This window comes from Syngnathus floridae, chromosome 6 (assembly GCF_059516105.1).
Source record: "Syngnathus floridae isolate MCC-2025c chromosome 6, RoL_Sflo_1.0, whole genome shotgun sequence".
Taxonomy (NCBI): domain Eukaryota; kingdom Metazoa; phylum Chordata; class Actinopteri; order Syngnathiformes; family Syngnathidae; genus Syngnathus; species Syngnathus floridae.
The window spans coordinates 14,327,100-14,352,209 of record NC_142418.1 but is presented as its reverse complement, the minus strand read 5'-3'; the positions used below and the strand labels follow the sequence as shown (position 1 = coordinate 14,352,209).

Sequence of the window (25,110 nt, the reverse complement as noted above, 5' to 3'; positions counted from 1 at the left end):
TCAACGCTGCTGACTGAAAAGCTTGAAACGACAATTATCGTCACAGTGGAAAAGAAACGTGCATCTTTTTACAGTGTCTCGAAAAGCCAATTAAGTCGACATGGCAGTCAAAATAGCCAGCGGAAGCAAAGCGGAAACACACATTAGATGCTTCCAAAAAATGACATCTGTTGTGCTCCGACCGTCCGTCGCCCAGGATATACAACACAAAGATTGATTTAAAACTTTTCGCAATCACTTAAGAGGAGAGCCAAAAATAATCAATTCATCAATTCCGCCGTCAGTTTTTTCCAGGATTTATCCAGATTTTAAAGGAGACCAATTTTGAAATGTGATGAAATGTGGTTCAAATTACGTCAACTTGGCCATTCCTCCCTCCATCAGCTCTTTGTGTTTTCTTTGGTAGGGGATCTCCCTCAGTCCCTCGAGTGGGAACCAGGTCAACGCCGACGTCTCGTCTGTATTTTTGCCGGGCTGCTGGGTCAGACTGGAGGAAGCGTGAACTTTAACCGGCGCAATCATGCTAATGACGAGTGAGCTATAAGTAGAGGCAACAGAAGCGGGGGCACGTTGACGGGCGATCTGCGGGAGATATTACTACCGGTTTCCTGGGCCGCCCGTCGTAGCGTTCAAGCGGGTGCCCCGATGCTCTTTGTTCCCGCTTAATTATCACGGCGCTTATTCCCCATCACCGCATGATGATCAAAACAGTACCATGATTATCTGGCTCCATCTCACGTACTGACAGGAGGAAGAAGAAAAAAAAGTGGTTGGAATAACACCGACACGAAAGCGGTGGCTTAATCAAGTCGTCAGCTTCGGGGAGCACAGCGGCAGTCGGATAGGATGCGATCTGAGCCGGGGCGCTGAAAGGCGAGCCTAGCAAAGATGCCTCCAGAGGTGATTATTTTGGGCCAACATCCCCAGTTAACTTCTGCCGGTATCAATGACATCAGAAGGCCAAGACGTGAGATCTGATAAGTGTACCCCAAGCTCGTTAACTTAGATGGACAGCAAAAGCTTCATCTAGAAGGACCACAAAACAACAAAGTGACTTTGATTTCCATGTTACTGTTTGTAGGAACAACACCATTAAAAACCAGCCATCCATTTTCTATGTCCTCAAGTCCAGTCCTCAAAAGCAAAGAGCTAATATTTTATGTTTACGTTCTACGTTTTGAGGCAACAAATGTCGCAAGCTGCTTCCAATGAAATGGATACAAGGCGGTGTTTATTATTCAGAATGATACAGGACATATTTGATGCTCGAACATCTGTCAAACAACTTGACTCGCAGCTGGAAGCAGATACCGAGTGGCAGTCTACCTCGATACGTTGTCGTGACGTCGTCATGTGGCCTCGCATGCAAAGCTGTGTAAACGTAACAGCGGATGCAGATGTCGGGAGAAATGTGAGGACCCGAGATGAGCCGTGTAGCCGATGAGGTGATGTAAAAAGCCATCCGGCGAGGCAGCGGTGAACTGGGAAATGCGTTCAATATGTTGAGGCCCGAGGAGACGTTTAATGTGTTTTTTTTGAGGGGGGCACGCTGAATGCAAACAATTCCCCGTTTGGATCAAAGACTCCACAGGAATCCCGTCGTACATTATTAGCGCGCTTTAATGAAACACTTGGAGCTAAATTGAATCACTTTGAGGGACTGACGCTCGCATCGGAGGACCCAGCGGTGACGTGAACGGCTTACTATTTGCAGTGGGTAACGATTCCGGGGTGAATTATGTCTCTCTGGGAGGCGGGAGCATGTCATCGTGGTCGCAGGCTCGGGTGGGAGCGATTTAACGAGCGGCTCGTGCCATGCTGAAATAATCAAGGAGCTTGTTGTCGGAGGAGATTGTCTGCCATAAATAGTGTCAGGTTACAACCGCCATGTGTCGTTCAGCGGGTCGTCTTACAGCCGCAATCGCTCCGAGGAAGCTGGCATGTCATTGCGCCTTAGCAGCTTTTTCGGCAGTGGGTCGCTGTCCCATATGTAGGACAATTTAGGCACTGATATTTTCAAAAGCTGGACCATTACGGATACATTGCAAAACAATGCAGTTTGTGTACAAGCGTACACGATAACGGTCTTACCTACTATGGTAAATGTCGAAGAACAAAATGGGTTAAAAAATTGTTTACAATAAAAAATCAAATATCTACGTATATGAACAATTTAATTTTACTATTATTGTAAATATTGTAAAATGATCCAAAACAACGCTACTGCTAGTTTTTGCTCACCAGTACATGCTAAGTGTCTTCAATGCACTGCTATTAGCTTGATGACGCCATTTCGCTAAGTTCACGCTTTTTTTTTCTGTTCTTCTCGATGACTTAAAAGGTTTTAATAACAGGGTGGCATAAATCTTGAGAGATCCATTTATAAAAACATACATTAGGATAATTCAAGTCTAAATTGTCTGATGATGCTAATCTGTGTTCACCAAAATGTAGATAAGGTTCATTTGAAACCCAAAATTACCTTTGATGTTAACAAAACCATGCACAGGATATACACATGAATTAGGCCACTTATTTAAGACACTAAAGATTAAGTAAACTTTCCATGGCTTCATCTGGATTCCAAAATAATGCTAATTTGACTGTTCTGTTCAAAATAAAGTTATTTATTGTTTTAAGAGGTTTTCCACACCGCTAGCATATTCTAATTATATTCCCACTTCCCTTGTCAGTGAGAATGATTTGCCAAATGGTTGCCCGTGAGATGGGAAAGGCTCTCGACTCTACGAGCGAATAGGAAGTTTAATCTTGGCATCCGAGCAGAAAGTACTAATCCTTGTCAGGAGAGCGCGCACGGTCATTACAAGAAAGGTGGCGTGCGCGAGTACCAACATTCGATTTAAGAGCGTTGTTTATAACGGGGGGGGGAAGTTTGCTGGGTCTGTAACGGCGAGATGTGAAGCCAGAAGCTCTAAAGCCAAGCCTAATTAGCTCAGGGAGCAGGTTAGTAGAACAAAAACATAAAGAAGCCGACATTGATCAAGGGAGAAGCAACGAGAGAGCTTGGCAACTCGATTGGTCTTTAATTAAAAGCAAAAAGGTTTTTTCTTCGCAGAAAGCAGGCGGCACTCCCGGCAGGCCACTTCAATTACCCGGCAAAGACAAAAAGGAGGGAAGGTGCAACTGTGTGGTCCCAATACTATTATTTGTTGCTCCACTGTTGAACATTTCTACGGTCAATTGATCGATCCGTAGCGGTAGAGAATAGTCACTCCCGGAATGTGAAGAAAGACAAAAGCGTGTGAAAATGTGTATGTGGAGAGCTTGTGGAAAACATTGTTCTCATAACATTCTTTTTTTTTTTATATATAATTGGAGATTCCTATTTCCTTTATTTCCCACGGGAACAATCCAATCGGAATCCAAACAAATTTTTCACAAGTGTGTCTCAAAAGTGAAGAGGCGAAAGAAAGCGAGACAGGAAACCATTCTTCAGCCTCGGAACATGTGTGCAAGTGTGTTTGAAAGCTCTGCAATGGGGAGGAGGGTGTCAAGGAGGGCGTCTCTCTCCTGGTCCCTCCCCGGCCCGGCCCAACCCGGCCCGCCCGGCACGGCCCCTTCACAGTATCCAGTAGTAGGTCCTCAAAGTAGAAAGTCATTCAGGCCCCGGTGAATGGAGTGTGTCTAAGCAGAGACGCTGGGAGGACTTAACTGGCAGCACAAAAAATATGAGAGCCTTGCAATGTGCCCTGGTGGGCGCCGTCCTGACCCTGCTGATCTTCACTGACCTCAGCCATGAAGGTATGGACCACTGCTAATTACTCTGCTTGCCCCTTCCTCCACTTTCCTCCATCTGCATCTGTTCCACGTTGGCAAGGACACCCCCCCCCCCCCCCCTCCCTCCCTCATGGTGTTTGAATTTAAGATTTGATCTGAACTTCCTTCTGTGGTCTTATTCCCAAGCCTGATTCATTGCTCAGCGTTTGGATGCAATTCAAGCGTGCGTCTGGTCCGGCGTTTGAGGTCTGTTTCCCATCCAGGGCGTTTGTGCACATACAAGGTCTGCCGAGAGTGTTTGCATTGCGGTTCTGTTGTCGAAGGTCAGTGGCGAGCGAGGCGGCTGCGAGGTGAGAAGATGAAGGCAAAGAATCGCTCTTTCACGGGGAGCGTGAACACCCCGAGGGACGGGTTTTTTTCTGAGTATCCATGCAGAGGTGGCGGAGGGGTGGAGAGGGGGTGAAAGTGAGAGTGCAGTGTGAGTTTTTTAACAGGGAGGCGGGGGTCCATACAATGGCTCCACAGTGCACAGGCACAAGTCAACCTCAGTACCTTTGCTCAATGTGACTTCCTCCGCAGGGCGAGTACACTTTGTGCACGATGCACGGCGGGAACAAACTATACATATACATGTCATGTACGCGAATTTTTTTTTTTTATCATCCAAGAATATCTTCAGCTATGAGAATGTTGTTCAAAAATGTTCCGCTTTTAAAAACGGTTTACCCTCAGCAAATATGTCAAAGTGCGGCCATCATTAAACTTTTGCAGCCAATTTTTAAAGTACATTTAGACACACGGGGGTCAATTTTTATGGGGTGCGGTCGAAATCTGCACAGGGGCAGGCTAGACTGAGTTTTGGTATTTTGGCAGATTGATGCAGTCAAACGTAGGAGTTTTGTGCTGACGTAGCTTATTTAACATCAAGTCGTCCATTGTAGAAAAGTTCATTTCGATCGCTGAGGGACGCTGAAACGCGCATCATCAAAACTGAAGAATATCGCTAAAATGACACATTTCTGACCCACGAAGGCCACCGTACTTCTAGTTTGTAGTCGGCAAAGCCAATCCGAATTCCATTGGCTTCGCATATTTGTATGTGTCGGTAGTGCAAATGTTAGCCTTAGCGGCTAAAAAAAAAAAATGTGACAGTTGAAATGCTGTCAGCGGCTAAAGACTGTATTTAGCGGATGTCAGAATTGGCAGGATGAGCGGCGGGCTAGGAGCGCTGTCTGTCAGTCCCCTGAGCGCCGCACCGCAAATTGCAGTGCGTAATTACGCTAGGAGCGAAGCGCTCCACGAGCAGCCAATGTGTGAAGTCAAGTATTTGCAAACAGCGTCGCTTTGTCCGGGAATAAAAGCTGGAAGCAATCTGTTAGCGACTTCATGTTTGCTCCTTTGCAATGGATGAGAGCCTGACGAAGGACTTTCTCCTCATCGGCAGAGATGGTCTTCTGGCCCCCCGATTCCTTCCGATCAGCTAATGTCAGCCTGATGTAGCGTCGTCCCCGATTAGATTTAACCTTTGCTTGACAAAATCTCCGCCACCGGCTGTCAGTACGGGGGCTGAGAAGGTTCCATCGCTCGCCGATGTGTTTACGTCTTCAAATGTCAGAGGCCGGGTAACGCATGTTGCCAGCATGCCAAGAAGTGAGCAATGGTCAAGCTGCATCTGTTTGGAGCCTCTCGCTTCAATCACAAGCAGATTTAGAGCTTGGGGTAAAAAAAAAAAAAAAAAAGTGAACAGGAGCCCAGAGAGTGGTGTAATAACATTTTCCGTTCATTTTCTGCAGCACTGCAACCCACAACTTTTTCCACAGTCTTATGTCCTCGCGTTACTCCCTCCGAGGACGATGGACGGAGAAGCAGTGGCTCAGCAAAAGCGAGCCTAAAACTGCGATTGCTCGGCAGCCCATGTTGTTTCCCATCTGCGCTTCCCACTATGATCTCACACTTGGAATCGTATTTTACCTGCCGAGGTGGAATATCACCGCATCAATCGAAAGAACAGAAGCAACGACGGCATTCCCAGTCTTCTCCCGAGCGAGCAATGCGTAATGTATGGAGTCGGTATCTGAAATTGAACATGACACATCACAGTGCTCGGCAGCGCGCTGTGCCTTTTGTGACTACTACGACGTTCCTTCAATTTAAGTGCTAACAAGGGTTGCGGAGAAAATTAGGGAGACGCTCGTTGACTGACTGGAAAGAGAAAGTTGTGGGGCTGGATCAGAAAAGGAAGGAAGGAAGGAAGGAAGGAAGGAAGGAAGGAAGGAAGGAAGGAAAGAAGGAAGGAAGGAAGGAAGGAAGGAAGGAAGGAAGGAAGGAACTTCAGAAAATGGATCCAGAGTGTGCCCTTCCTTGTATTTGCCCCACGCACAAGACTAACAAGTCCAATATTTGCTTTGAGATACTGATGAATTGATGTTATTCTTAGGGGCGCACGAGGTGACCCCCTGCTCACCTCATCGTTTAAACAAGGTAGTGGTGGACAAAATCCAAACAGGAAAATTAAGAGTGTCCATATTTGATCTCTTTTCACAGCATTATTTGAAGAAGGAACGTCCACAAGAACTGTTCTTCAAACGGTTCCCATTCCTTTCTATCCGCTGCTTAAAACCGAATCAATAGTTACTCCCGAAGGGTGTAAGTCACGGTGGGTGATATCTTACTAATTTTATTCAGCGGATCGGATCACATCAGGGGGCCTAAAGATAGCCGTCCGGCCGTTCGTATCACCAACCTTATGGAGGGCAGCTGTTGGATCGAGACGTGCAATTTTAATTCTGACCTGAAGCAAGCCAGGCTGCAAGGCTTAGTGATCGCACTCCTTTCCAATCATGGAAATGTTTGGCCTTTTGCTTCGTGGAACAGAAATAACTTGTCAAAGCGTCCTTGAACGAGACGCTCGCCACCGCCGCTGCTGCTTCGCTCCGGTTAGCTGCAGCTAGCATCACTGAATTATAACGACAAGCAAGTAGACGCCATCTTGCCTTAATTAGTCGCCAGGTGACAAATGGATATGCCCCTTTTTCAATCAAATTTGGTTCTGTTAAGAATTTGAATGACAACGGGTGACGACCGAAAGACAGAAAACATCAGATGGGAACCTCCGAGGTATGTTATCGCATAATTGAAGATGCAGACGTCCACATTCTAAGCAGATGTTTCTCATTGTACGCACCAAGGTTGTCTCGAAGGCCAGCCCCCCTTTTGAAGGCCTCTTTGAGCCCAAAGATGTCTTGTCATTATTTATTTATTTCTTTTATGACCGTCCTTCGCATCCCCCCCATTTCCTCAAATTCTTTGCCCTCCCTTGCATGTGTATATACCTTGAGCCTCAATGTTGCTTCTTGAGAAAGACAAACTTTAAAACATAAACGGAACAAGTCATTTTTTTTCCCTCCAGAGCCTTTTCGAGGGTTAATCCAACCCCATCTTGGTTGCTCTCTGACGTTCCTTCCCCCCATCTGGCTGCTCAGAAAAATGCCGCTCCAAATATTGGCCACTAACCGCGTCACATGTTCTGATTTCTGGCGGCGGGAAAATAAATGAAAAAAAAAAGTCAGCCTTTAGCGAGCAGACTTTTGTCCCGCTTGCAAATGGAGCTTTATGCTGATAAACACCTCGAGGCCTCCCGGGCAGATGATCTTTCCCACATTGCTCCCGTTTTGACAGGCGGCTCAGCTTATATTTGGGGGGGCGGCCCACACGCAGTCCCGGTTTAGCCTCGGGGGCGAGGACTACGCTCAACCTCGCTCACTCCGGAAAGGTGAACGGGAAACTCCTCTGTTGCTTTAACCTGATCCACATCAATCGGATAAGTGGTCGGCGTTTCGTGACGGCGGAGCTTTAGCCGCTCAAGTGCCAATTTGCGATGTTCGGTTGTTGATTTTAAAAAAAAAAAAAAAAGAAAAAAAAGGCGTGGTTGTGGCATGGTCTTAGTCGCTCAAGTCTCAATTTGAGATATTCAGTTGTTAATTTAAATAAATTAAGTGTGACTGTAGCATGGCCTTGTGATGGCAGGGGAATTCCAAATCCGCGGTTTTCGACTTCGCCACATTAGCTCGGCGGCATTCCGGCAGCTCAGGAACAAGGACTAATCACGCCACTCTGGGAATCGCCTCAATTGCTACGCCGTTAGCCTCGCAACATAATTGCGTCGTTCATTTGGAACAATGTCACAATCTAAATCGAAAAAAAAAAAGGTCAAGGTATCTCCCCCCAAAGATTGCAACAAAACTTTTGTTTACCTGCAGGACACACACGCAGCCGCAGTCGGTCATGTTGGAAATGAAAGCGGCACACGCACAAAGTCAATTGGCGTGTTTATTTCTGATAAGAGTTTTTCTTTTTTTTTTAGCCCTCCAAAAGGGAAGCGCCAGAGAAAATTCTCATTATCACACAACTGCCAAGTTTTCAATAAGAAGGAATTATGCATGACCAGATGTTCCGATAGGGCCCTCTGTGCTGCCGCTGCTCTACTTATTTATTTATTTCCAGAATGAACAAAGAAGATTCAGTTCTATTTTCCTTGCCTTTTTCATCACCAACAATAAATTAAAACGATAAACACAAAATGCCCCCGTGAGGGATGGACAACGCCCCGGCGTCCGAGCTCATGACCTTAACATTCGCTATCGCCCGCGCTGTCGGCGGCTAATTTCATCAAGACGCGTGTTTAACGGACATCGTGGCGGGGAAACTGTTTAGCAATCTAATTAAGAAGTGAGAATGGCATTTGAGAAACGTGTTGTAACATGTTTGTCACATGTTGGACAGAATGAGGTGGCGTGTGGCCTGCGGCGACGTGACGGTGGGAAATGTACGTAAAGGGCATTCCAACTTTTCAAATTATTTTTCTATTTGTAGAATTATCGAACTGAAGATGAACGCGTGACCGAGCAGGATTCGCTTGATATGAATACTTGGAAGAATCTTGAGTATGCATTAGAGCGCGCACGCCTACTCGTGAAACAAACTGGACTTCAGCTTTTAAGGGACTCTGGTGTGATTCCGCGGGAAAAGCCGCATGACTCACAGGAAACCGAGAGAAAAAAAAAAGCCTCCAACATCCGGAGCTGTCTTGCGTTTGGAATTGTCCTTCTGGCTTCTTTTTGCCAAATAGAGACAAAATTAGCAAGAAAGTCGCCTTATGATGAATGTGTCAAAATTTAGCATGTGCTATTTAGCGCATGCTAGTCACGCTACGCTTTAGAGACATTTACCCCAATGGGAACAACATCAAGTGTGACTTGTGAATATGAGTCATGTCTTCAAATATAGCCAGCAGGAATCAATTTGGAAGTTGTGAGACTCCTTCTGGGCCTCGGGCCGTGTGAGTCACAATCAGAAGGCTGAGCTGCTTCGTCATGTGGCGGCGGCCAATAAACTTGGTCTCATGCTACATCCACATAATAACTGGCTACCATGCTTGAATTTATCAAAGTGTCCAGGTCTGATATTAACAGTGCCACCACGTGACTTTATCGGGACCAGCTGAGTTGACTCATGCCGGCCCAATTGGGCCGCCAATAAAAATTTGTCATTTGCATCGTCAAAACCGCTAGCATGATGTTGCTTTTAAGTGTTCTCGCTAATTTGACAGTCCAGTTACAGGTCGGGATCAAAATCTAATTTGAGAGGTTAAGGGATCGAACCAGGGCTAAGAATAGGCAGCGAGCATTTTGGAACGGGGGCAAAGGTTAGGAAAGGCCATACAGGCTTGGGATTATGTACAGTACGTGTGTGTGTGTTAGCATGGCGGTAGCGTCATCTTAAAATAGCGAGGAGGAAATTACGTACGTCGTCAAGTTCAGTGTGCTGTCGCAAGCGAAACCCGGAACAGCTGCACAAGGGGAGCTGAGGCAACAAGCTCGCTGCAGACAATAAGCTCCTTGTGCAATCACGCTGAATATTTTACACGCTTGAGGTTCAACGTGCTTCTCGGATAAAGCGGCACTGTCAGGAAAACCACCATGATGAGAGTCCATAATTGGACTCAAAAGGTAATTGCGCCTTTTATGGTGTGAGGGATACAAAAGGAGAAACTTCAAGTGTGTTTGTGTGGGAGCCACATTATCCAGCCATCCAATCATGACTCACAAATTACAAAAATAATGCAAAGAAAACACCCTGAACTTTAACACTTGACAGACTAGTCGTGCCACGAGATGTTTTTCGAATGATTTCTTTTTTTTAGCTTTGATTTTGAAAAACAAAGGGCGGAGGCGTGAACTTTGTTTATGTGTTTTTTGTATTAAACTGACTCATTTGACCTGACTTAACATGAAAGACGCCAAATATCCTCCATGCAAAAAAATTATATTAAAGCAGCTTTGTTGTTACTATGCTTATCATTATTATCATTACAATTATTATTATTATAATTATTCATTGTTATTGTTGCTCATTATATCAACCGCAGTTAACATTTAAGAGCTAAAATTGTTAATATACAAGTAACGATGAATTCATCTTTCAGTGAGATTGTATATTACATGAACTTAGCTGCGTCTTTCCCTGACAGATTCGGTCACGTCATTTGTGAGTTTAATTCCCCGGCAAAGGGAGCAGCTGGTGGCCTCGCTCACATGGCCGTCCGTGGAGGGGACGCCGCGCCCTTATCTTTACGCTTTATGTGTGTTCCAGTCAAAGGCGACGCAATCGATGGGCAGCGAAGACAACATGTGTGCGTGTGTTTGTGTGTGGCCTCCTTTCACATTGGATTGATGGACAGTGCGGTCCAAACTTCACTTAAAACGGGATTATGGGGGTTTAGATTCAATCTAGCGGACAAAGGCGTCCCTCCAAACTTGTGGCATACAATCATTTGGCCCGCTTCGCTGTCAGGTGCAGGCGGCTTCCGATAACGGCAACAAACGAGAATTCCATCCGCCCCATCGACATTGCGGATCTGGAAATCATATTTGGCTTTATGGCTGCGGGATGAATTTGCTGTGAGGAATCGACGTGTCGTGCAATCCACAGTACAAATATTTTAGTGGTATGTTGGGATGAATATGAATACAAATAAAAAAAATACAAAATAAAATCCAAAAAATAAAATTTAAAATACATTTTTAGAAAAGGAAAACTAACCAAAGGTACCTTTTACAATTACAAAACTAATTGAAACTATAATTAGAATCTTATTTGATTTCATCTTTGGAAATCAAATTAATACATGCGCCTAAAAGCTTTCTCTGCTTTTGTCACTTAATTCAGCCCAAAATGTGACATTGACAACTTTATATGAGAAAAATAAATAAATAACGTCTGGTGATCGTTTCGCGAATATTTGCAACCGTGAAAGAACCCTTACGAGAGCTGCCAATTCTTATCGACTGAAATCGCCTACTCGCCAATATTTTTATTACACATGGAGACCGGGCCCATATGCTAACACAACACGAGTGGATGTTAGCTGGCAACTGGAAGGGAAAGCGAAGGCAGAAGCGGACATCGGCTCAGCTCAACATTCCCCAGCCTGCGGCCGGGCTGAGTTGAAGCCAAAAGAGCAGAATTATCTTTTCAGATGCTTCCCGTGGAAAGGGAATCTAGAACAGCTGCATAAAAGCATCGGCGGTTACACGATTGTGACCTCACCGGACGGAGATTGCTTTGTCCATAAACAACAAGAAGCCAACTGCTAGACTCGTTTTCATTTTGCAGCCATCATTTGAAGACCAGAAAAAAAGAATAGCAGAAGGAAAGCGAGGTCAGCATGTTGGGGCGGTGACTGCCGGGCTACTTTGGAATTTTAATTCAGACTTAATGATCGCGTTAAAACAATTGATGAGAGTGTAAAGTCTGCATTTAAAAGTGCTGCTGGATCTACTGACGGTGTCGTTGGTTCAGTTCCCACTCAACGTGAATCTCGTCTGTCACTCTTCATTAATCAGCAAGGATTAAAAGGTTCCGTGTGTTCTGAGAAGTTTTGAGAGCTTCAGGTCAGTCTGTAGAGATCCAGCAAAACTGAACTCTCTCTCTTCCCCGGTTCAGTTGTGACGCAAAAAGATGGAGAACGTTCACAGGACCGTTTCGTTCTTGTCCTTAAATAGGATGGAACTAATCCGAGAGTCTTCTAAATCCGGGTCAGCAAGTGTGGGTATCTACACGCACTTAAGGACGGCAAAGCAGATTTCATATCTGTCACAATAATGTGCGAGGCAGCCATCACCGGGCGACAAAGCTCAAGGCGTTCAGATAAAAGACTGAAGGACAGTTCAGCAAAGAAGCTGAAGATTTGGTTCCAAGTTTCAACCTCAGCTTGGTGACTAAACCTGAGATATGTGAGCTCGCAGTCCCAAAAACAAGCTAGAAACATTGATCGATCCAAAACTTGCTTGACTGACGTTCAACCGCAGCCCATTGTGCGACGAGTGGCCTCCACCACAGACGGAAACGAAGCAACCCTTGGTATTGTTCCTGCGGTACGGGCATGTAAACTCTGTCGCCCAGCGAAAACAAAAGCTGACCCGCAGAGAAGACGGACGAATATTCCCGTCCATGTGACGCGCTATCAATAGCAATGGCGCATAACGTAAACACAATAGCGCCTTTTCTCTAGCGAGGCTATTTTTACAAACGCGTATTTGTCTATCGTTTTTTTGTCCCCGAGCAAATCTTTCTTTAGATTTCAGCTTGTGACGACGGCGCTGTATATTTTAATCTGCGGTTTTCTCTGGGCTAGCAGGAAAAGCCCAAAGTGATCCAAGCACCATAAAGTCACACAAGGACACTCGACAAGGACCGACAGGGCGTCACATATTCCATTTGAGAGGCTTATTAAACTGCACAGCTGTTTTTTAACCGTATCCCGCACGGGCAATTGGTGAGGCGGGTTCTAACCGTGACCGGGACATTAACTACTGATGGTAGTCGCCGTCTGAACTCCTGAACGTTTCTGCGATGAGCTCATGTGGAAGCGGAGGCCCCGAAAAATAATGAAGGCCAAGTGGCATTGCTGAGTGACACGAAGATAAATAATATTGTTTAAACTGCTGAGTGTGCGCTTTTTTTTTTCTCAGCGAGGACTTGCAGAAAACGCTGCGGTGATGCGCAGTTGAGGGTTGCTTTGCCAAACTCGACAAGCGCGACCACGTGCGGCGCCACGCCCGACCCACGCTGCCTCCTCAAAACGTTCTCACAAGTGTCACAGCTACTTATGACGGATAGCACGGCGCCATCTTATGGATGGAAAAGGCACTGAGATACCACAATGGTCAAAATAAGCCGATTACGTTTTGTAACTTAAGTCTTTGATTTGTTGTTTTGGCAATGAGGTAATGGCGATGTGAAAAATTTTGTGAATTCTTATAACTGGAAAATTTCGGAGAATTTCTGAGCATAAAATGGAATCAACTCGAAACTTTATATTACTATGAACTGAAAGCTGAGTTCATGTACTTTTACTATTTGACTCATCCTCAAAACAACAAAAGATGAAAAAGCTTTGCCTGCTGTGAATCTTGAATAAAAAAAAATAAAAAATCACTGAAATGTTCCATTCACCAAAAAAAAAAAAAAAGAAAGAAAATCGAGACGACAGACAACTCGACTTCAGAGCACATTTGGGCTCCTTGGACACATTTGCACAGACGGCTGAGAACGCTTTAGCGTGCGATTCGTGCCACTGCGCAATTCTCCCCATGCGTTTATTTCCATTGGCCTTTTTTCTTCACGACCATCTTTGGAACATGTGAGCGCCGGCTGGAAGGTATCGAGCGCCTTCGGCAGCATTCTGGAGGATTCAGCAGGGCTTTACGCCGCGCCAGGCCTTCATTAGGAGGCACAAATATACGAGCTGCTTCAATTGGCCCGTGGAACTCGGTTGCAGGAGCTCATTGAAATTCCCATAAACAAGCATAAATGTATTCATAACTAAGGGCCAGAATTTATCAGATTCACTTTCAACATTACGTGACGTGTCCTTTTCATATCTGGGAAGCATCATGCTTCCTCCACCACGGCTTTGGCAGATCAAAACGTCCGACACGTGTTGGAAATGAAAGGCCTCTGTTACAAGGTGGCGCACCGTTAAAATTCAACCTGGTCTGTGTTTTGCACACATGTTCACCAGGAGATTTTTTTTTTCCTGACAGTTCAGAGAGTGCAGCCAACCTTGTTGAGCGCTCGGAGCATCCGAGTCGGACAAACGGTAGAGTGAAACAGCCGTGCTAGCTTTGTTGTTTTCATGAGCACTTTTTTGAAGCCGTCGTAAAAAAATGTCAATAGGAAAATGGATACAGGTGTGAATGATAGCAAGAGGAAGGGTTCTAATCCACTTAGGACATCAATCAATTTGTTTATTAGCATTGATGCAGCGTTATAAACGTTTAAGTCGTTGGAATACAAAAGCTACAGCAACAACAGACAGACAATACAACAATATTATAATACAATATTCTTTATCTACTGCAAGGAGCAACTATTATTCCTCCATCTGAATTAGACTGGACTACTTTGGATTATGAGCATAATATTTTCAGAATATGACAGACAATCAAAGATAATTGTTGGACTCATTAGTAATAGCAAGAGATGGGTACACTTCAGCAGGCGTGTCCGCCTTCAAGAGCAAGCCCGTGTGGAGCCAACGTGCGCTTTCACTGCCGCACGCCATTTTTTTCCGACGGTTAGCGCCACCACATCAGACCAGTGAGGTGGTTAAGAAAGTGAAACACATGATTAGGGTTTCACAAAGCCGTGTGGCAGGGCGAGTGACGCTCCTGGAAACACGACCAACACCCTGACCCGACAGTCGGCCAGAACCTCCGCGAGCGACTTGACATCGCCCAAGACCGGCTGCTTGAGTTTTTCTTTCCACGTGTTTTTCCTTCACTCTACTTGAAGTGACGACACAAAGGCTCCTTTTACAGAAGCCGTCTGAAATGTGAAGACTTTTTGTTTAACTTACTGAAGTGGGGCCGTTTCATCGACTCCAGTAGAATCATTGAGCGGTTTGCCACTGTTTTGCAAGCGTTTGCCACACACTGCCATCCCAACAAGAAACACAGTTTGCCAACATCTTTTAACAAATCCAGACGAAAACCAAGATTCAACTCCACAGAGGTGTGAATGGGAGTTTAAACAGTTGTTTGTTTGTCTCCGTCTCCCCCCTCCCGAGCCCCGCCCCCCCTGCAGTCATGCTCTCTGTGCCACATGCCGGTTACTCATCATTTACGACTGCAAGCCACGAGGAGCAACCCAAGTCATGTTGTGCTTATTTACAGTCACTTCGAGTTACCAGCAACTTTCATGCTGTGTTAACAATCGTTACAAAACACACACACACAGAAAATATGAAACTGAGAGTCACTTGTGTCGGCGGCCACGCCCTGGCTCGCGCATGACTCACAGGCACGACGCAAAATGTCACACAGCTAAAACAGCAACCTGAGCGCGAGCGGCCGATACAGAGTCTCGTTTGTTTAGGGGCGCACACATCGGCGTCTATTTGGAGACTTAAGTGCGAGCACACGTCATGTATGGAAACGCTCTCTGCTGGCGGCAAAATGGTGCGTTGCAGGAGGACGACCAAAAGTGGACAGAACAATTCAAAAAAAATAATAAATAGATAATAGGTGCAGGGGGAGGACCAAAAATGGATAGAACAATTCTAAAATAATAAATTAAAACTAAAATCATCTGTTCAAATATGTCCATGATGACCAGCCAAGCCAAATATTGCGGTCCTACAATTATAAAAATAACCTCTGAGGTCACACAAAATCTTGAAATACACAACAAAAAGTGACGTGAAAGTATGCGGTCACTCGAAATGTTCCATAGCGTTTTTATTCCAGACTGATCCCATCACGACAGCGATCTTAGTTTTCTCTCGCACTTGACAAACTCTCCAAACATTAAAAAAGTCAAACTAATACTAAAACAAATGCGTGGCTTAATACAAACTGACAAACACGATTTGAGAATATTCCGTCTCGGCCGAATTCCCTCCAGTCGCGTTACACCCAAAACAGGACCAGTGTCTGGTTGTCATCATCATGTCAGTTAGAACTTCTCCGCACCATGAAAAAAAAAAAACAAGACGAACAAATGCGAGTTTGTTGTACGTACGGCTGCCAGAAATTCCGTATAGCTTCTTTAAGTATACGATGCTGACACTCACAGTTCTCCGCTCCCTCATTTTTACCTTTAAAGGTTATTTGCATGACACATAAAGAACATTTATGTCATTTATCACTCAAAGCACGACACCGCCTGCGAGCTAACCTGCAGATTAGTGATCATCATCTGCGCACGAGTGACCTTCTTGCCAGGTTTACTTAATTACCGCGAATAAAAACATCACAGCACACCCCCTGTGTTTTTTTCATTTCCGCGGCTTTCGCAAGCGGACATATGTGGCTTTTCCATAAATGATGACAGAAGTCAAACGGCTTATTAAAAAAAAAAAAAAGTTTAATATTAACCAAGTGTTTCTTCACCCAGACGGAATAATAATTGATGACAATTCTCTGTGTTGAAACTCAACCAAGCTAGACTTGATCTGATGAATGATCCAAAAAAAAGCAGGTGTGCACCAGGAGGTCAAAAGAAGAGCAAAGAAAACCTCTCGGAATCCTGCTGAATCCCAGCCCAGCCCAAATTCTAACCTCAAATGGGGATTATCACCTTGACTTCATGACTAAGATCAAGGGTGGGTTTTTCTTTTTGGCCAAGATTAAAGCGTCTTCTCTGTTTGAGTGAAGTGAAAGGTGCCGCGGTGTATTTGAACGTTCTTTATATACAAGCGTTGAATTCTTATGAATGAGCAGAGAAAGTTGGAAGAAGTCGATAGTTTTAACTCAAGCTGTGGGGGAATCAATTTTATAACCACTCACTGGACACTTTGAGGTTTTAAATGAGGCAATTAGGATTCTAGAAACATTCAACCATACCTTGGCTTATTTCTTTGGTACCTTTCTGAGTATCGGAACAGCCTTCAATATGATACAATATGGCCGACGTTAACAACAAAGCACACGCTAACGTTAGCTTATTTTGTCACCGTAACTTAGCTCTCGACTATGCGGTGTTATGTTACGCGTCACTTGGCTTAAAATTTAGCGTACCTCGTCCTAATTTGATGTCGTTTTTATTCCTTTATTTCTAAAGTATTTCTTCAAACAATAGTTTTCTTCAGAACCAAAATGAAACTTTAGCTAGCTAGCGGGAGCAGAACAAATCAAAACAACCAAACTGTTTTTCTCACCACTTAAGGAGGTGAACGAAAGGCGAATATCGTAAAAATCTTGATCATGAGATGTGTGACACAAGCAGTGAAACATAGCGAAAAGGACAAGGGTGAAGGAAAGAAAGTTTACTGTTATTAGTGGATGTCCAGAAGCAACATCACGACGTGCTTTTATGTCACCACCGGGGACAGTCCTCAGAAATATGTGCCACGAGAACAAATGCATATATCTTATTTGGAAATATGGAAATACCACGCTTAAAATAATACATACATATTTCCAAATCTCTGTTTACAAATGTTATAAATGACGTATATGATAAACGAGTGGATTCCGAGATACTGTTACGAATATGATCTGAGAATCAAAATATCTAGGAATGAAAAAGTGATTCATTCATCTTTTGTTGTCAAGCGTAAATGTTTTGTTCAGTAAAAATGAAGCAATTGACTCGCCTGTTCCAATATTTTTGAAGGGGAGCATTAAGGCGGACCATGATGTATTTGATAAGTTTGTGGCTTTGGGAGCAAGCAAACTTATTTTTGGTCTTAATAGAAAACAAACTTTGTCCTCAGGGGAGTATGTTTTCACTTATTTGTTGAGGACAGGTTTGCAATGATTGTCCCTATTGGCTTGTCTGAAGTGAGCATTGACTTTTTTGCCGGGCTTTGTTTGGTTCTTAAGTATAGGCGACCGCAACTCTGCCCGAGTGGATCTCGCACCTCCAGCGCTGAATGAAATGGACATTTTTTTACTTTGCCTTTGGCCAGCGTTCAGTGGCCTGCCCTTATCGATGAGCTCTCATTATGCTCCTGCGACGCTTGACTTCAACAAGGTCTTGTAAAATAAAAAAGCGGAGCTACTTTGTGACAAGACAAACACAGCAGCCTATCTAAAAATAGCCCACATTCATTTCTGTATGTAAATGCACATGCCATTATGCACACGCCATCTGTGCGTGCGGCGTGTCTTGCTTGTACCATCTAATGACTCACGCTCGTGTGACACTTCCATCAGTACACTTTAATTGCGTTGCGGCGAGATAAAGGGCTTTGTCTCGACGATGATGGATGAAAGGCTCCGGATCGGCAGACGCGTCCTGACAGCCGACGTTTGATGGGAACGTTCGTGATGGTTTCTTTAGCACGGCGACTGAATCTTGCAGTACGTTGGTATTTTATCGCCAGAAGGCTTCCAAGTGTATTAGTCACTGGTATAACTATCGAGTCCAGCTTGCGTCAATTTTAATAATCATGAGGCTCTGGTTGGATGTGCTGCTGAAGCATGCGTGTTAAAATAGCAGGTTTTTTTTATGCTAATTTCCATCCATAACAGTTTTGATCATAAGTTAGTGATATGCGACCAAACTTCTGAAATGCTTTGTTTAAACGTTTTCAATAAGTTTCATTTCTTTGATTTCACTTGTGAGTTTTATAGTAAAGTTAAACTGGGAGCGACAAAAACACCTTTTCTTTAAGTTTCTAAAATTTTGGATATGTAAGCTTTTGGAACATTTTGGGCAACACCCCGCAAAATGGACGAGAGACAAGGAGCCAATAACAATACAACGCGTTCCATTGCGATGCTAGCAAGCTAACCGGCTAAGGCTAGCGACGCATCCTCAGCAACTACGTTTAAAATGCTAATCGATTGCTTTTTGCTTTTGTCTTTCGGATATGGCAGATATCAACTTTACAGGCATTCTGCACCATTTTCCGGCTGCTTATATTTGAATCCCATCCATCCTTCCGCTCACACGTAATTAAGAAATGGCCTAATAAGAGCATATTCCCCAATAAATGAAATAGAGAAATATCAGCAGTCACTCAGAGGCAATGAGGTGCGGCGTTAGTTGTAATTACTTTGTTGTCGGAACAACAGTCCGTGCATTGCTTATCATCTAAATGCAAATTGGATGTAAAAAGAATCTCGTGTGCTAAAAAACAGCGGCAGCTCTCACTCATTCCGAGGTAGGCTGCCGCTTGTTTTTCTTTTTCACGCCCACGAGTCTGCTGCCGCACAGTTGCCGAAGGTACTTTATCAAGTTTTTGTTTGTTAGCTCCGAGGCATCTTGGAGTTTCAAGTAAGCAATAAAAAGGCAGGAACTCGTGGCGCTGATGCCACCGCCGCCAATTCAGACTCATGACCCTTGTCACAAGAAGCGCTTGGCCACAAAACAAAGAGGACAGTCCGCATCAGGATTTCAATCGATTTTTGGTCCAATTCTTTGGTTTGACCAAGTCGGTGAACTCTTGCAAACAATATAAGACTAGTTTCAGACAGCAAACTTTTTTCCCTCTTGTATACAATCCGAATCCACACAAAATCATTTCAGTAGAGAGGGTCAATGGTTGAATAATTTATCCAATGCACAAAGCTAACAAACATCACATTGACTGAACTATTGAGGCCAAATAAGCCTTCCAATAATTGGCTGGTGTCAAGCCGAAAACTCCTGTTTGGTAAATTTCGTATTTATTTATTTTTTATGAATCAATACGATTGGTCAGCCCAGGCATGGGCGTAAGCTTTACAAATTACTGAGTAGTCTTTTTGACGATGCAATGTAATTGGTAACCTGAAAAGTGCTGATTTGGGGATTTAGAGTTCCACCTGACAACAGCCATTAGAATCTTTCGATTTCTGTAGTTATCACAGGGGGTCCTCGGTATACGACGTTGATCCGTTCCGACGCAGCGATGTAAAACGAATTGTGGTGCAAGTCGGAACAGTCATAAAATGAAACAGTACAGTCATAAAAAAGATGAAAATAACTCCTTACCTTTATTCCTGTGGTTGGCTTGCAAGGGGTGTTGCAAGAGAATAATTCCTTACCTTTATTCCTGTGGTTGGCTTGCAAGGGGTGTTGCAAGAGAGACATGACGCAACAGTCCAAAATGGCGTATATCATGTGAGTGGGTAATGGCGTCTTCCTTGGTCCAGAGCATCTCGCGGGGTATTCTTTCGCCGCGCGTGGGAACTAGTTTGTACGAATCTAAGGACGCTTTGACGACGCTTATGACGCAAAACGGCTTTCAATATATGAGGCTTTAAATATATGAGATGAAATACAAAAAAAATAATATAAATATAAAAAAATAATATACGAGACGTGTGTCATAACCCGAGGACGTTGTAAACTGAGGACCCCCTGTATAGTGAATAATATTGGCAGAAATCACAAATGACAAAAGTCTCAATTACTCACTCATTCAAATCCGGAAGTCTTGATCATTGTGCTTTTGGCAGCTTTGCTTTTTGTGCTGGCTCTGCACTTCATACATTTTGCCTTTTTCCTTGTTTTCAATATGCAGAGCAGGGACGAACGAGATCCTGGAAAAGAAAATTTGGTGAAATTCCAAAGGGTGCACTGTCGTGATCTTAACTTTTATAACAGGCCTTGTTCTGGATAATGTGTTTGAGTTGAAGGGATTCTGAATTATCTTTATCGCTGACACAAATGTTTCCCATCTGTGATAAGATTCCCGCTCAACAGTGAGCTTTTCCCGACTGAAATAATAGCTTTGGCCGGAGAGGTGGGCGCAGCAGCCAAAGGCGTGCGTACTTCTCCACCCAGTTCTCCAGCTATTTTAGTCCGAGCGCAACTGTGGCGAAGCCGAGTCCCGAGTACAATTAAATGGAGAGCTTCCGCACTATTAGGCAAAAGTCTTTCCAGTGATAAAAATAAAATGAAATTCTCGATTTGTATTTTTTTGGGGGGGGGGGGCTCAAGATATCGTTTTAACTTTTCACCATCAAAAGGTGCCACCTCAGATTTCTTCCCCCGGCAACGTCCGGACTGAGCACATCTGCCCCGACTTTGCCACCACATGTTTAAACCATTAACCAGACCAGAGAAAGCGACGTTCAAGTTGAAAAGGGTGTTCCACGATGAAACCTCGTAATCCGCGAGTAGGGATGGAAGCGTCCCGCAATGCGGACGGCACCGTTGGCTGGAAAAAATGAGTGACGACTTGTTGCTTTTGGAAACTCCTCGTGTGGATGAGTGTGCACGAAACCAACCTATCATTACCATTGGAACCGAAATAGACGCCATTCCTGTCGGCTCCACCGATGATTCGTTTTGGATTTTCCAATCAAGTTTGCTCATAGGAAGTCATGAAATAGAATCGGTGCAGGAAAAGTATCGGAACACTTTTACGTGTTCGGTCAGCTGTGATTAAGAGTTGATTCTAGGTGGAGCTGGTAGTTGGATTTTGGAGGATCCACTCAATCATTACAAATCTACATTGACATATACTTTGACATACTTTTAAAGTATTTGAGCTGTTTTAGTTCTGATGTACTCAGAGTAATAAGAAAGACTGGAGTGGAAAATAGAGTTAACAAAATATTTCTGAATGAGATGCCATATTGCTCCCTTATGGTCTATTAGGCTTAATGCAAGCAGACCATTTGTAATAAATTATTATAAGATTTTTCTCTGGCTCCTTTCCGGAAATTAACTGGTTCTTGCTCTACCCGGCTGCAGAAGGCATTAAGGTAACTTGTTGTGTAATTTTTTTGCAGAATCAATGCTGAAGACAGAAAAAACGTTAGGACACAGTTTGGTTTGGTTTTCCATAAAGGAAAACCAAACATGTCCACTACATTTTTTCCACTGTGTTGTATTTTATATGCGGTTTATTGCAGTACTGTATGTGAGCGAGTACTCAGTTCTGGGATGGCTTCCCAATTGAGACTTCTGGGTGGGGCAGGGTGGGCCCCCTCAACGGTAGCGCGGCGGCGGGCGGGCTGACTCAGCCGGCAGGCCGAGGAGAAACTATCAATTGCTATAAAAGTCGAAACGGCTGCACGACTTGTGCGTACGTTAATAAGTGCAAGAGTGAGTGTGAGTGTTTATGTCTGCAGCTCGTGCCACTGAATTTGGGCGTGGAGGTCGGAATTGGTTGGAGAGCCAGCATCTGGATAATGCATTTTTCTGACCCTACACTCAGAGGGGGTGGGGGTTCGTCTGGACTGGAATGGATCAGTCCAGTCAGGCAGTCTGCTGGTCTGTGCCTTCAGCTGGTTCCCATTACGGAGAGCTAATGTGACGCTCTGATCTTGAGCACATACTGGCTTTACTAGCCCTGTTTAAAGTCAGATATGTGTGATTTTTTTTTTCTCACAGCAGCTTCTGTATCGGCACACTGGAAGGTAGCCAGAGGCTCGTTTACAGAAAAGTCTCACTGTCACGTTAGCTCATGGATACTTTGGAGGTATGACGCTGGAAGTTTGTCCCGCTTGCAAAACTATACTGTGTCCCAATTTGGGGTTTGCATTTGAAGGATGATTCATCATAACCCAAATGTTGCTTTTTTTCCCCCTCTGTTTTTCTTGGCGGTCATCTTTTGAAGACCCTTTGCACGTCACTGGATTTAAAAATTACTGTGTTATATTAAGGAATGAAAACAAAGTGCTGCCGCAGAATTGTGACCCAATCTTTAACAAACGTAACCATTCAACAAAGAATTGAGTCCAAGTTAATTTTTCATCCCTACATTTTTTGGTAGATACTGTTGAGCCAGCCATGTTGTGTCGTACTTGACCCCACAAAGGCCAAACGACAGCTCACAAGCGCCTACTGACGTGAAGACTTCCCTTTGATTCATCTATTTGTGCTGCTTAAATTGCCCAGCTCTACTTCAAAACCTCCTAATTATAGCGGAAGAAACAACAGGTCATGTTTGCAGCATTTTCGGAAGCCTTTGGTTAGTATCTGGAACGAAATCAAAACATGGCAACCGAGTTGTCACGGTAATGACAACAAATAACGTTCATTTGGGATGCTTTGCTCGAAACGTGTGACTCACAAAACGGCATACGTGGTTGGAAAGAGTGAAGGTACTGCAATCTAATTTCAACTTTGGAATCTGAGAGCTCAGCCTAACCTCCCGCTAACCGTAACACTAATCCCTTCGCCGTTATTACTCATGCTAATGCTAACGCCCTTTTCCTAAAGCCTGACCCGAACATGAAACGCAAGCAAACTGTGAGATGCAGATACCAGACACAGCTGGAAGTCAATAAGGTGGAGATGGGAACATATTTCATGGCACAAGAGGCAAACAAGACCAAAAACTCACAGGTGGAACTCATTCCGGAATGAACAAAAGAAAAACAATAGTCCAACTGACAGCGACCATTTTTCTTGCCATTATGGAATCCGAGTGAGATCTACAAGAGAGGAACATTCTGAACCATTGTAGCACGTTTAGTTGAACGTATGGTAGAAAAATATATCGAGAGCACTCGAGCGTTGAATGAAGCACCGTTTTGGCACAGGGTTCGAGGCAAGAGTTTCAAAATATTTTAAACAACAACAAAGACTGCGGAATTCCTGATGGGAGATTCCGTAAGCAGGCCATTGGAGAGTTGAGAATTTATGAGATGTGTCTGGGAAAAACCTGGAGTTCCTTCAACAAGCGAGTCCGACCGAAACTCGATCTTTAGCGTTCCTTCGCACGCTGTACATTACAGGCACGTTTCCAGTTTTTCAATTCCCTGAGCTGAAATTCACATTGAAGAATTCGTAGCAGTGACAAGCAAATTAGCAACAACTCTTTTTCGCCGCTTATAAGTCGACATCACGATGGTAATTGGTAGCAGAGTGACAGATGGCCACACCCCTAATAACACAATAAATTGACTTTTGCTGAAAAGATGTTGATACAAAAGAATCTCAGAGCACAATTTTGGCAGCTTATCTAGAATTCCTTAATTGGATTGTCAGTCGAAGTAAGGAAATGTAAAACCTGTACCACAAAACAAATTAGTACTAATGAACTACTAATGCAACTTGCAGGTTCTGATAATTCCTTAAGTATACAACTTCTAATGACAGATAGAAAGCAGCCTCGGTTTGAACATGCTGCCTCAGACATCATCAAAAAGTCATGATGCAAAACTGTTAGCTTAGCGGTAGCTCAGTGCCCAATATCACAGACAATCTTATTGTTAATATATGTTATGACAATTAGCATTCTAGTCGAATTTGATGCGATTGGTGTGGGCAGACGTTCGCCAACAACTGCTATTACTAAAGTAAAATCGCCTCCATGCGCCGAGTACTCCTTATGCAACGTTTCAATGGAAGAAGCGTGATTATTTGAATGAGCCCCACCCAAGTGGGTTCTCCGCCGTTTTGGCTGCACACACAGGCCCACTTTTGTGACCCGCTTCGTCATAAAGTGCAGCAGTCCAGCGACTGGCCACAATGCTTCTGTTCACACTTGTTTGTTTTACAATGTTGTTACGGCCAGTGAGATCATCTGCGTTTTTATTTTAGCAGCGCGCGTGATGAGCCAACACGCTGCGAGTCGGTCCGAGTGCCTTATTTGGACTTTTGAGAAAGTCCCATTGTGTGGACTTGTGTTCCAGCACAGTATTGCTTTGTTGTGAACATGGAACCTGAGTGGAAATATTTTCACTGGCTGTGTGACAAAGTCAAGTTGACCAAACATGACGTTTTCTTTCCAGGTGAACGGCAATCGAAATACTAGCAGTTGGCACGAGAATGTAGTTTTGGCCTCCTAGCTCCGAGTCTTCTAAGAGAAGCACAAAGCCAAACAAGAGGGATTCTTTCACCATGTTCTTTGCACACTTTCTCTTTCACATTTTCTGACACTCTCCATTCAAGCGGTCGTAATTTTTGATTCGGGCCGCCGTGCACTCCTTGTCACTTTGGGTTTTGAAAAAGCAGAAAGCCGAGGAATTTTAACTGTAGTTCCCCCGCCGTGTCACCGTGAGTCGGTTCTTTTCAGATGGGACCCCCTCCGTCCTCGCGGCGGTGGATCGGGGACGTGTCCCGAGCGATGCCGAGACGGCTTTCAGGCAGCTGTGAGAAACGGCTCCTCCAAGCCCGTAAAAGCGCGTCCCCGGCGACTTGTGAAAAGTTGGCGGCGGCGAGAAGGGGGTCCATATTCAGTAGTGCTGTCAAGCAATGCAGAGTTGTGGCCTTCCTCTCCACTGTGGAATGACTCAAACTTTCCAACACTCTGGAGAGCGCAAACAAGATTTGAAAAGCGGATCCCCTCCAGTTCCACAACTGTATCAAAACTTTATCTTTAGGAAATAAATCATTTTGAACAACTCGGGAATCATACGGCATTTCGGACTGTGTTTCGGTCGAAGCTAAGCCAATCTGGATCCTGCAAATCCTCCC

At 44.3% G+C, this 25,110-nt stretch overlaps 2 protein-coding genes across 11 annotated transcripts in view; one reads left to right on the top strand and one right to left on the bottom strand.

Moving 5' to 3' along the window:
- lingo1a (leucine rich repeat and Ig domain containing 1a) overlaps nucleotides 1-25,110 on the bottom strand; it is a 163,661-nt gene that overhangs the window by 116,447 nt on the left and 22,104 nt on the right. For all 9 annotated transcript variants that reach the window (XM_088378019.1, XM_088378021.1, XM_088378026.1 and 6 more), the window contains one exon: nucleotides 20,152-20,276. The gene's annotated coding sequence lies outside the window, so the exon portion shown is untranslated. The remainder of the gene's footprint in view (nucleotides 1-20,151; nucleotides 20,277-25,110) is intronic.
- Nucleotides 3,608-25,110, top strand: part of cspg4 (chondroitin sulfate proteoglycan 4) — a 39,409-nt gene continuing 17,906 nt past the window's right edge. For both annotated transcript variants that reach the window (XM_088378018.1, XM_088378017.1), the window contains exon 1: nucleotides 3,608-3,762. In XM_088378018.1, coding sequence (XP_088234144.1) covers nucleotides 3,690-3,762 — 73 coding nt within the window. In that variant the 5' untranslated portion in view covers nucleotides 3,608-3,689. The remainder of the gene's footprint in view (nucleotides 3,763-25,110) is intronic.